This window comes from Dasypus novemcinctus, chromosome 19 (assembly GCF_030445035.2).
Source record: "Dasypus novemcinctus isolate mDasNov1 chromosome 19, mDasNov1.1.hap2, whole genome shotgun sequence".
NCBI lineage: Eukaryota > Metazoa > Chordata > Mammalia > Cingulata > Dasypodidae > Dasypus > Dasypus novemcinctus.
This window is the reverse complement of record NC_080691.1, coordinates 51,761,525-51,774,389: the sequence shown is the minus strand read 5'-3', so window position 1 is coordinate 51,774,389 and position 12,865 is coordinate 51,761,525. Positions and strand designations below refer to the sequence as shown.

At 53.2% G+C, this 12,865-nt stretch overlaps 1 protein-coding gene across 4 annotated transcripts in view; it reads left to right on the top strand.

Annotated features, from left to right (window-relative positions):
• CLTCL1 (clathrin heavy chain like 1) overlaps positions 1 to 12,865 on the top strand; it is a 110,639-nt gene that overhangs the window by 93,136 nt on the left and 4,638 nt on the right. For 3 of the 4 annotated variants that reach the window (XM_058281809.2, XM_058281807.2, XM_058281808.2), the window contains 6 exons: positions 635 to 742; positions 4,236 to 4,403; positions 4,477 to 4,626; positions 8,636 to 8,767; positions 9,209 to 9,319; positions 9,641 to 9,811. In XM_058281809.2, the coding sequence (XP_058137792.1) occupies positions 635 to 742; positions 4,236 to 4,403; positions 4,477 to 4,626; positions 8,636 to 8,767; positions 9,209 to 9,319; positions 9,641 to 9,811 (840 nt within the window). Of the gene's footprint in view, positions 1 to 634; positions 743 to 4,235; positions 4,404 to 4,476; positions 4,627 to 8,635; positions 8,768 to 9,142; positions 9,320 to 9,640; positions 9,812 to 12,865 lie in introns of those variants that run through there. The other variant, XM_058281810.2, reaches the window with a different exon arrangement.

The following is a 12,865-nucleotide window of genomic DNA, read 5'->3' as shown; positions in this document are numbered from 1 at the left end:
ATCTTCTAGGTTCATCCATGTTGTCATATGCATTCTGATTTCATTTCTTCTTAAACTTAAGCACTTTTTATCATTAAATACACATACAGTACAGCATAAAACAAAAGCATCTTATAAAAAATAATTTTAAAAAATGCATGTGGGTTGGGTATATAGGAACTTCCTACATGATTTTTATCTAAACATACAACTGCTATAATAAAAATAAAATTAAAAAATTTTTCTTATTAAAGCACACTTCTCCCATGTAAACAGTATTCGATGAAATATACTCCACTTGTTTTCTCTCCAATAATAATGATTCCTGAGTTTTATTAAATTCTTTTCAAACCCTAAAATCTGAAATTCAGAATGACTTTTCTATCACCTAAACAAACCTCCACATCATTGGACTTAGGAGTAATTCATGAGCCTTCTTTCCATTGTTTCAAATGCCCCCTTGGCCTGCTGATTATATATATATATTTTTTTCCAAAATCTCGTGAAGTTCATTTTACAGTTACCTACTTAAAGTGTTCAGGGAATTTCTGCGTCTCCAGTTGCTTCCCTGGTAAGCAACTGTGGTGGTACTTGTGTCTGGGTCTTAGGGTAACTCTGACCTTACCAGACCCCTTCCTTCCCCCGCCCCCCCCAGGTATGCTTTGCCTGTATAGATGGGCAGGAGTTCCGCCTTGCACAATTGTGTGGTCTTCACATAGTCATCCACGCAGATGAACTGGAGGAGCTGATACTCTATTACCAGGTAACTAATCTCGAGCTGGAGAAAGCCTCTCAGAAATTAAGATTGTGAGTGACCTTTAAACACTCCTCCCCCAGGGGCAGTCATTCCCTTAGCATGTGGCAGTCCCAGTCCCAGTACCTGCAGATAAGTGTGAAAAACACAAAGCTTTGGTCTCTGTGGAAGGAAATCCCTTTCATGTGCTAGACAACCAGTTACAAATTAAATTCAGATTGCCTTGTTAGAGACCCAGGACCTCTTGGCAGGCTGGTATCTTGTGTTTTTAAAAGTTTCTCACTTCCCTTGAGTCATTGTCTCTTCAGAAACCCTGTCAATGACTTGCTTCAGGTAACCTGCTGAGACTCCTAAGCAGGTCACAGCATAGCCAAGGTTCCCCACTTTGTGCAAGGGTTAAAGGCTAAGAAGAGGCAGAGAGAGGGAACCCAAGGTAGACCCTCTGGAAGGGTGGGCTGTCCGAATTCCTACTGTCATTATACTGTGCTGCTGAGTGGTTGATGGACAGACGTAATGTGTTCAGGGGCCTGGCCTCCACCAGTGAGCTTCCTGGAGCGCTGTGGTCAGACCACCTGCAGCCAGTCAGAGCAGCCAGTTGCCTCTAAACTCCAGACCCAGCCCCACTCCTTGAGGGAAAAGTGGCCTGAAGGGGCTTAGTGAATCACAGGGCCCTGGGGCCAGGTCTGGGGGGAGTGTACCTGGGCGGATGAGTTGGTGGGATTTTTTTTAAAGAGGTAGTTAGAATTAATTAATAGGGTGACCTATGAGCAAAGACTTAAAGAAAGAGAGGGACTTGGCAATGTGTGTATTTGAGGGAAGAGTATTCCAGCAAGAATTAGCAGCCAGACAAAGGTCCCAAGACAAGAGTGGACCTTTGTGTTCATGGAGGGACCCATGAGGCAGGAGCCGGCATGGGTTGAGTGGCAAAGGAGGGCCAGATCCCAGCTGCTCGAAGGATTTGGGCTTTATTGGGAGTGGAGTGTGGAACCCTAAGCAGGTAACAAAGTGGCTCTAGCTGATGTGCTAGGAATAGACTGTTGGGGTAGGGACAGATTGGAAGCCTGGGAGTGGCCAGGACCTGTGGCAGCAGTGGGAGAAGGCAAGGGCTCAGGCCAGGGTGCTGGAGCCGTCAGGTTTGGAATGTGTATTTTGTTTTTTGTTTGTTTTTAAAATTTTATTTTTATTTATTTCTCTCCCCTTCCCTCCCCCGCCCAAGTTATCTGCTCTCTGTGTCCATTTGGTGTATGTTCTTCTGTGTCCACTTGTATTCTTGTCAGCGGCATCAGAATCTGTGTCTCTTTTTGTCGCATCAGTTCTCCGTGTGTACGGCACCACTCCTGGGCAGGCTGGACTTTTTTTCGTGTGGGGCGGCTCTCCTTACGGGGCGCACTCCTTGCACATGGGGCTCCCCTATGTGGGGGACACCCGGGCATGGCACGGCACTCCTTGTGCACATCAGCACTGCACGTGGGCCAGCTCACCACACAGGTCAGGAGGCCCTGGGTTTGAACCCTGGACCTCCCATGTGGTAGGCAGACGCTCTATCTATTGAGCCAAGTCCGCTTCCCTGGAATGTGTATTTTGAACATGTGGCCATCTTGATTTGCTAATGGATTGGATGTGGGATGAGAAGGGAAAGTCAGAGGTGTCTCCATTTATTTTTGGCCCTGACAACTGGAAGCATGGAGTTATCAGTGGCAATGGGGAAGCCTGTGGGTGGAGGCTGCTTGGACAGAGAGAACAAGAATTCAGGTTTGGATATGACAGAGTTTGATCTGCCCACCGGCTGTTCAAGGAGAAGAATCAGGTAGGCTGTTGGAAATAAAGAGTCTTGTGTTCAGGGCAGAAACCCAGCTGGTGGCACAATGTGGGGTCATCGTGGCACATAGTGGGTAAGTGAAGAGAGAGGAGACCAAAGACTGAGCCCGGGGCCTCCACCATGAAGAAGGGAGAACCCACACAGTGGGAAGAAAGTTGAGAGGGTGTGAGGTCCAGCTATCTCAAGGAGGGGTGGTCAGCTGTGGGTGCTGTGGTGGGCAGATGCCAGGGGCAGAATTGAGGGTGCAGGGTGCTGGTGACCTTGAGTCCTGAGACAGAACCAAGCCTGACTGCAGGGCTTGAGAGAACAGGGAACAGGGTGGGCACAGCTCTTTGGAGGAGTCTTTGCTGCAAAGGCAAGGAATGGGACGAGCACTGATCAGAGTCTTGGAATCAAGAGGACAGGAGCATCGGCAGGAGGCTTGCTGGTGACTCAGTGAGAGGCGCACGGGTGCAGGAGAGAGAAGTGCCTGTGGGGCCCAGTGCAGTGGCCTGAGAAGGTGAGAGGTGCCAGGACCAAGTGCTCCAGGGCTGGGAAGCGATGTCAGGCAGGAGCACCTAGTGTACCTGCAGATGGGACGTTTGGGTGCAGGGGCTGGCAGCCAGCGTGATGTGGACATTTTCTTCTGATGGCTTTCCCCTCCCTGTTTTCTCAGTGCCCCAGAAAGGTGGTTGGCTGCCTGTAAAAATGGAGAAGGTTGCCCTGAGGGCCATAGGAGCAGGAAAGTGTGTAAGCTGCCCTCTCGGGGAGCGGGTGCTGCCTGGAGCAAAATGAGCCCTGCCAAGGCTTGTGGTCACTAACACGTGGCTGGCACTTCCCCCAGGGTCAGGCCTGAGGGGTGGGCTGTGACAGGCACACAGCAGGGGGCATGAGGACAGGAAGCTGCAGTAGGGACCAGTGTTGAAGTCGGGATCGCAGGAGGGGTGTACTGGGACAGAGAGAAAATGAATAATCCTCAGACTCCATTTGCTCCCATTTCTTGTTTTAATTTTTTCATGTTTCTTTTTTTTTATCCCCCCTCCCCTTTGTGACTTTTTTGCATGCTGTATGTTTTCTATGTCCATTTGCTGTGCATTCTTCTGTGTCTGTATTTTATTTTCCCTCCCCCCAGCAGCTTGCTTGCTGTCTGCTCTCTGTGTCCATTTGCTGTGCACTCTTCTGTGTTTTTGCTTGTCTCCCTTTTTTGTTGCATCACCTTGCTGAGTCGGCTCTCCATGGGGCTTGTGGGCCGGGCAGCGCTTGTGGGCTGTCAGCTCTCCGCAGCATGCGGCGAGCCTGCCTTCACAAGGAGGCCCCAGGACGCGAACCCAGGGCCTCGCATATGGTAGACGGGAGCCCAACTGATTGAGCCACAGCCGCTTCCCTTCATGTTTCTTTTTTTAAAAATGGCAATACTAATTAATACTTAGGTAAACTCAAAAACTGCAGTGACATGGGCAACTTTCCAAAGAATGGTAATTGTCAAAAATCCCACAAGACACTAAGGAAAATGTTTTTTAAAAATTATTATTCATTTTGATTTACAAAGGCTCTATATCCTCAAAGCAAAAACTCCCCAAACTGAGCACCTGCTTGAAATCACATCCAGCCACAGCTGGCTGCCGTGTGCTCCCACCCCACCCCAGCCCACAATGGGCTGGGTGCTGCCTTTCCCTCAGCCCTGAGCATTACTGTTGATTCCAGGACCGCGGCTACTTTGAGGAGCTGATCGCCCTGCTGGAGGCAGCCATGGGCCTGGAGCAGGCCCACATGGGCATGTTCACAGAGCTGGCCGTCCTCTACTCCAAGTTCAAGCCACAGAAGATGCCAGAACACCTGGAGCTCTTCTGGTCCCGAGTCAACATCCCGAAGGTAACCAAGCCGTCCCCGAAGTCCTGGCTGCCGAGGGAGTGGCCCAGGCCCGAGCGCCCGGCCTCCCTTCCAGGTGCTGAGAGCGGCAGAGCAGGCACACCTGTGGGCCGAGCTGGTGTTCCTCTACGACAAGTATGAGGAGTACGACCACGCGGTCCTCACCATGATGCACCACCCCACTGAAGCCTGGAGAGAAGGTCATTTCAAGGACACCATCACCAAGGTGAGAGGGGATGTGGGGACATGGGACAGCAACAGCAGTTTGCCTTTGTCTCCTGAGATCCCCACACCCCAGGAAGGTGGTGTTCCATCTACACCAGGGGAGCTGACCCATTGAGAGAGCCAGTGAGTGGACTGGGGCTGCACGGCCAGGCTGCGTGAAGGCTTGGGGCTCAGTGACAGCCAAGCTTGTGTATAGGCTGCTGCCCGTGTGGTCAGCTTGCCCCTCCAGCCTCGCCAGGACCAGCCTCCCTCCCCCAGCCCTTCTGCAACCCCAGGAACCCCCTCACAGCTGGACCTTTGCTGTGGCTCTTCCTTCTGCCATATAAGCTCCACCTGGATATCTTCGTTGTTCACCTCTCAGCTCAGGGGTCCCAACGCCAGACCTTGTGTACCAACACTTCCTGTTTTGTTTTTTTCATATTTCTTTTCATTATCTGACATTTTCTTCCTTCAGTGACACAAACCCCAGATGAGTGCAGGCACCTGACTGTGGACCATAAACACCTGCTGGGTGGGTGTCACCTCAGGCCCAGGGGTGCCTGGCCTCGGAAGCCCCTCCCTTCCCAGGAAGGGCTTCCCCCTCCTCTAGTCCATTTGAGCCAAATCAGGATCCTGAACTGTTCTAATAGCAGACGAAAGTGTTAAGTGGAGAGGAGCTGCCGTAGCTCAGTGGTTGAGCGCCTGCTTCCCACCTACAAGGTCCTAATCTCAATCCCTGCTACCACCTAAAAAAAATAAAACGTGTGAAGTGGTGCTGGGCCTTGGTTTAAGCATCAGGCAAGATGCTGTTATTTTGCTTTTGTGCCCTCTGAGTGGGGTACAACCTCAGATCCCCTCTTCTCTGGTTCAGCTTTGCAGTAAAGTGGAAGGTAGGGGAGATGAAAGTCCTATCATTCATTCTTGGTCCATTTTGATTGAGTAGCCTCATTTTGTCCAGGGGCCTTAGGTAAATAATTTGCCCATAGACTTCTCCCCTTTGAAGTCTGCTGGTGAAAAGTATACCCCAGTTATATTTCTATCCTGCCTTCTCCAAGGGGGTAGATTAGACTTTGACTCATGACCAGGGAGGTGGAGGACACGGAAGCCCCAGCCAGCAGTGAGCTGTGGCCTCTCTGCTGCAGCTTTTGTTCTAGATGCAGCTCTGAGGGGCCAATGTGGGAGGCAGAGTGGGAGTCCCAGCTGAGGACTCTGGCCTCTCCTTTACTGGGTACTGTTTGAAAGAACAGTTGGTCCCCAGGTGGAGCATCTTCTCGGAGGACCTGCTCGGCCAGATTAGGGCCTGCAGGTTACCAATGGAAGGGCAGGCTGGTGGCACGCTCGCCTTGGCCTTGCTTGCACAGCACACCCCAAGAGACATGTCTGCGCGCTGTGAAGCCCATGCTCGGTGGATTCTACATGTGCTTTTCACACGTCTTAACTTCACTGGTATCTGGGTGCATTTAAAAATGGATGACACATCATGATTTAATCAGTAGTACTTTTGTTCCTTAGTGGCACATAAAATAACAGTACCGTACAGTCAGTGGTATCTCACACCTGACACAACAGGGAGCCTTGTGCTGTGGGAATAACGGTGCTGGCGTCTGGGCGCCATGGGCCTGGAGCAGGTGGTGCTCTATTCTGACTGGGGAGTCTGTGGGATGTGGTTGTGCTTCTGCTCCCCTCCACCTGTCCCCTGGCCACCCCTCGTCCATGAAGGCCACAGCAGGAAGGTACTAGCTGGGGTGTGGCCCAGGTGGGGCAGTGACCTTTGTCTACATTCTGTGCACATGAGAGGAAGAGTTTTGGGTTCACTTGGCCTTGAGGTGGGTGACTGGGGGCCGGGCAGTAGCCTTGCTGACACAGTCGGGTCACATCCCAGCCCAGCCACGTGTGGTCTTGGTAACTTCAGGTGAGGGTTTTCGTTGCTGTGAGCCTCATCTTCCCCATCTGTAAAGTGGATATAACGTGGTCTGTGGCAGGGCCTGGCATACCTAAGGGGCTACTACCAGGCAGTGCAGCAGCAGCAGCAGAGCCATTGGCTGGTTGGCCCAGGTTTATCTCAGAGCCTCCATTTTCTCTCAGATGGAACAGGGAGAATATCCTGTCCCCACACCCACATCTGGGCCTTAAAAGTTATGTCATACCCAGGTTTGACACAGGTGCATTGGGGAGTCCTTACTAACTGCAGCTGGGAGGTGTGGCCTTCTGGTGGTGCCTCCAGGAGAGGGTGCCACACAGCTGGACAGAAACAATGGGATGGCCCCAAGAGCCCAGAAACCCCTTCCCATCCTTGAGGGTAGACACAGCTCCAGACTTCAGCATCTTAGCCCAGAGTGGGACACGCTCATTGAAGGCTCTTGGCACCAAACTGGCCTAGCCAAGGCCTGTCCAGGCTACACAGTCACTGCAACAGGTGAAGGGGGCATGGCCAGCTGTGCTCAGACTTTTAGACCTCCCAGTTGGAGGGACACATGACACCCTGGCCATGTGCACTGAAAGCCACCTGGACTTGAGAAGGGGTGGGGAAGCACTTCCTCACATGTGCCAGAAGAGGCTGCTTGGTGCACAGCTCTGACAACTGCCACAGTCAACTCTCCATCTCTTTTATCATCCAGAAGGGACCCCGGGTCCAGGCAGGGAACGGGGCCTTTCCAGAGTCACACATAAGCAAGGAGAGCCTTGTAAAGCTGGTGTTTTCTTCTGTCCATTCTCACCCCACTCCCACAGCAGTCCTGGGAAGTCACAGGTACAGCAGGTAGAGTCTAGAGAAGGCTTGTTATCCCAGGTAGCACTGCTTGTGGGTGAACTAGTTGCACCAAAGCTCTGTGCCCATCTCTTGGCACTACATGACATCCTGAAAGCCTTCCAGGCAGGTGGTTGCTACCTCTGCTTGTTCATTGACTGGCTTGGGGGCCCAGCACCAGAAGGATCTCTATTTTACTGAGGAAGGGGGCCAGCCTTGAAAGATAAAAGTCCCAGAGTTCTGGTGTGAGCATGCCCAGAGGGCCGGCCCAGAGCAGGTGGAGCTCCATAGCCTGGTCAAGTTACCGTTCTGCTCTACATCAACAAGGGCCAGTTCTGGGGACCATGCCCTGTGTGAGTCAGGATCTGGGGATGGTGAGGCCTCTGGTTTCAGAGGGAAAGGATGTCGAGGGACATGTCTTGGTCAGGCAGTGAAGAAGGAGAACCCAAAGAGGTTCAAGTTCTCAGTACACAAAGTGGGGCTGCAGGTGACCTTGTTCCTCTACCTTCTGGTCTGCAGATGATACCTGGCCAGCGTTGCTGGGGCTTCACGTGCGCTCTCCCCACCCGCTGTGGCTCTGGTAGGCATGCCACACAGCCCCATGTGCCCACAGACACACTGTCATGGGTGACCTGGTTTCTTGAGGGCTGCACTCTCTCGGTCAGCACATCACCAAGCAGTATACAATGCAGAGGATGATGAAAGGTCCACTGGGAGAGTGCCAGGACACAGACACTAGCCACCTGGCCATACTTCGAAGACTGGGATGACAGGCTTTCCCATAGGCCCAGGGCCATTGGGCTATATGGGCCCATCCCCCCTACCGTCCAAGCCAGCTGCTGAGCTGGCCCTTGGGCATTCGCAGAACTGAGGCACCCACGTCAGCATGGGTTAAACACAGTGGGGCCAGAGAGAATGAGTTAAGGGTCTGCTGACAGAGCCTTCTGAGGCAGACTGGGGGCTTTTGCTTGGATAGAAACGGTTTTTTGGTGTCCAGCATCACTGGGTTTATTCTGTCTGGTCGCACTTCATTGATTCACTCAGCAGGTGTTCTCTGAGTGTTGACCCTGGTCAGACCCTGTGTCAGTGGGGGTGAGGCAGAAGCCAAGTCTGGCCTCTTGGTACTCCTGTCAGGCCGGGTCAGTGAGTCAGACTGCTCGTGCTGAGGGGGACGATGGCGCAGAGCTGAGGGCAGTGGCAGCAGGCCTCACTGGAAAGTGGCATTGGAGCAGAAACCAGAAGGAGGCAGGAGTGGGCCATGTGGACCCTTGGCTTTGACCCCTAGGTTGCCAACACAGAGCTCTGCTACAAAGCCCTACAGTTCTACTTGGACTACCAGCCTCTCCTCATCAACGACCTGCTGCTGGTGCTGTCGCCCCGGCTGGATCCCACCCGGGCCGTGGGCTTCTTTTCTAAGGTGCGTTGGCCCAAGTTCTCCTTCCCAGAGAACAGGGTGTTGGTTTAGCCAGCTGCTTGTCCAGGACGTCTGAATTGTTTTACTCTAATAGACGTTATGGAGCAGATCCCTGGCCAATTTAAAGACTTAATTTACCAAACTGCCTTAGGTTTCAGATATAGATAGGTTTGCATTCTAGCCAGGATGTCCATAGTTGAAACTGGCATCTGTGGAGCAGCCCAGGCAGCCCTTTTTGTGTAACCACCTGGGGCCTATAGGCTCTAGGTGTCCAGAAGGTGTCTCCTGTGGGGTGGGGCCAGAAGTCAGCTCCCAGCTGGGTCCACCCTTGGTGGCCAGCACTATGGCAGATGGACAGCATCCACATGTCCCCTACAGCCCCTTCGGTTGTGCACACGTCACAAGGAGCCAGACTGAGGGTCTTGCCCCTCTCCCTGACCCCAGGCAGGCCAGCTGGCCCTGGTGAAGCCATATCTCCGGTCCGTCCAGAGCCTCAACAACAAGAGCATAAATGAGGCCCTCAACCATCTGCTGACTGAAGAGGAGGATTATCAGGTGAGTATGGAGGAAGGAGCCCCAGCCACGGCAGCCCCAGCCCAGGAGCAGGGGCTTCTTCTCCTCTTTGCCCCAGGGACAGCAGCTTAGGTGGGAGCCGTTGTCACCCAGAGTAGGGTCCTCAGACCTTGAGGAGCCCCTCTGCACTAGGCTGCCCTTGCACGGGAAGATGGGAGGCCCCTGGGCTCACTGTGGATGATGGACAGGGACATTTCGGAGGCCATGGTGTGGCAAGTGCTGAGTAGTTCCTGGGTGCCTGCTCCGTTGTGCGGGGGGCTGTGGCACAGTGTCCCCGCTCACGGGAAGGCGGTATCTCCCTAGGGTTTGAGGGCATCCATCGATGCCTATGACAACTTTGACCACCTTGGCCTGGCACAGCAGTTGGAGAAGCACCAGCTGGTGGAGTTCAGGCGCATAGCCGCCTGCCTGTACAAGGGGAGCTACCGGTGGGCCCAGAGTGTGGAACTCTGCAAGAAGGACCACCTCTACAAGGTTGGAGATCCCCTCCCCACTTCCATGGGCTTCCTGGGCCTTGGGCAGCTGGGAGAGTCATTCAAACCCCTTCCCTTTTCCCCTGGGACCCATCGCTGAGCTTCACTAAGAGGTTCTCAGGGAGGCAAGAGAGAGAAATGAAGGTAAGGGGGTCCCGGGGAATGTTTTCAGGACCCGGGAGCAATCTAGATATCATCATCTCTCCTTATCAATGCACCCCTTGAAATCACTGGGGTGGGAATCCTCGCTTTTGTGAGCTGACTCTTCCTGTCAGTTATTTGTGGGCATAGTTCTACCTAAACAGTATAGCAGCTTTCACTTCTTGGCACCTACTTTGCTTTGTATCAAGATTTTGGGAATAAAAGACTAAGTTAAAGTCTTCTTCAAACTATCTATCTGCCAGAGAGTCAGTCTAGCCCCTCTCACGCATCTCAGCTCTGGCATCTGCTTGGCATGCTTGGCTGCCTTGGGAAATCAGCACGATCCTGAAGGCATTGCCATCATTGGCTTGGCCCAGACATGACCCCAGTGGGTTAAAGCTGAGCTGTATAGAAGGGCATTTTTGTCACCATTCGGCAGCTGCACTGGTCTCTGGTGTGATGCATCCCCAGCAGAGCTGTCCTCAGGGCATAGGCTTGGTCTGAGGGTAAACTCCTGGACATTGTCCTCACACATCCCCTGGAGCTCCCCAGGACACATGGACGCCTGCACCCACTTGCCTAGCACCAGCACCTGCTCTGCACAGCATGTGGCTGTGGCCACCCTCGAACCCCAGTGAGGCCAGTCAACTTTGCCCAGGCTGCCACCCCCAACTTGGGGACTGGTCCTGGTCATCTTCCAGTCCTCAGTGACAGGGCCCTCGGTCCCGCCTGAAGTGCCAGTGGGGCCCTGAGGAGGGAACTGAGAAGACATGCTGCAGAAGCTCCAATACCTCACCTCCAGGCTCTCAGGCGGAACCCAACAGGCCTTTTAGACCAAGGGCTCTGGGGTCCCACTTGGTTTCCACATGGCAGTGCCCAAGTGACCAGTAGTTTCAGGATGGCCAGAGGGTGTTGTCCTCTGAACCAGTGATCCCACTTATGGCAAGCAGGGATTTTAGCTGGGGCAACTGTGCCCACCAGAGATCGAGTGGTGATGTTGGGAGACATTGACTGTCACTACTGGGGGATGGTGCAACATCCTGTGAGTGAGGGCCAGGGGTATTGCTGAACACCCACAGTGCCCCGGATGCCCCACCATGGAGGACACCCATGGCACCTGGGACACCCCACCAGAGAATGGTCCAGGTGTCAGTATCCCGCAATAGGGAGACCCTGCCTTGGAGCCAGGACTGAAGCCACCTGAACATCCTCCCAAATGAGCAGGGCACTGAGTAGCCATGGTGGCCTGAGGATAGGCATGGAGACACAGGGATAAGTCAAGTCTGAGATCTTATACAACAGCGCTAGCTCTTGAGATTAGAGCTCAGAGTCCACTGGGCCACTCAGGGCCCCCAGCAAGATGATGAACAGAGGGGATTGTAGCTGCATGTGGGGAGCTCAGGGTGCTAAGGAACCCTGGGCCAGCTGTTCCTGGGGTGGTGGTCTCTGGGTGGAGTGTTGGGAGGTGCCAGGACAAAGGCAGTTGGGGGCCAGGAGGTGTAGTGAGGACTAAGAGACCCCCCAGGTGTGTAGGCAAGGTGAAAGGAGCACAGGCACTTCTGCTGAGAGGTGTGGGCAAGTCACTGGGCTGTGGGCCCAGGCACTAGTCAACAGGCCAACAGGAAGAGGGGCTCAGAGCTCATACTGGAGCATGGGCGCTGGAGCAAAGTGGCAGAAGTTCAAGAGAAAAGGGCAATGATAGAGGTCTCCTGATGGTAAACAGGCCTGGTGTGCTGGCGAGACGTGTTGGGAAATCTCAGGTTCGAGCTTAGTGCCAGGCTGCAGACAGAGGGGCCTGCTGGAGAGCTACCTGTGGGAGTGCATTGTATGTGTGAGTCCTCTGGGAACTGGCCAGCAGGCAGGTAGACTCATGGGTCTGAATGCAAGGGTTCAGGAAAGAGCCACTTTCTAACAGTTGAAGCTGCAAGACCTTGTGAGCGAGTCCAGGAGGGTCATGGAGAGCAGGAGGCAGGGAGGTCACCCTGGGTGGGGCGGGGGGTGGTGCCCTCATGTAGGCACAGGTTGAAGAGGGGCCACTGAAGAAGGACACAGCAGGGACAGTGGGAGCCATGGCCGCATTGGTCTTGGGCCCAGTGAGGTTGGACTGGAGGGCATCCTGGAGCTTTCACTGTAGTTTCCCCTGACTTTGGCCAAAAAAAAAAAAGAAACTGTATTAGGCAGGGTTCTCTAAGGAAACAACTAACAGGAGAGAGCTGTAAAAAATACACGATTTTATAAAATTGTCCTACACAACCTTGGGGATGCACGAGTCCATAGGGCAGGCTGTAGGCTGAGAATTCTGATGAAGGTTTTCAATGAATTCTCCAGAAGCCAGCTGGCTCAAGTAGAGATGAGAATTATCTTTTCTGACTGCTGAAATCATTGCTTCTCCTTTTAGGGCCTGCAGCTGATTGCTGAAGGCAATCTCCTCAGTTGATTGTAGATGTCATCAGCCATCTATACAATCACCTCACTGATAATTTAAGTCCACAAAATGTCCTCATAGTAACAATCAAGCTAGTGCTTGCTTGACCAGATAACTGGGCACCACGACCTGGCCAAGATGACATGTGAGCCTCACCATCACAGAGGCCTTTGTATTAATAGCAATACTGTGGCGTGAGGCAAAACTCAGTGAATTGAGCTGCAAGCAGGTGGGCAAGAGAATTCCTTCAGGAAGGAGGTCAGGAGCAGGACAGATGGAGGTGGCTGATGGGTGTATTGTCGGGTTGTGGGGTTGACGGCTGAGTGCAGGCTTGAGGGGACAGGTGCATGGTGCCCCTCAATGGCAGGAGGGGGTGGTGATAACAGCAGCAGGCCTAGCCAGTGGTTGACAGATTGGGTGTCTGAGGCTAGCTTTGCCTCCTCTTAGCTGTGTGACTTTGAGCTAGAGAGTTCCTCCACATATCTGTTT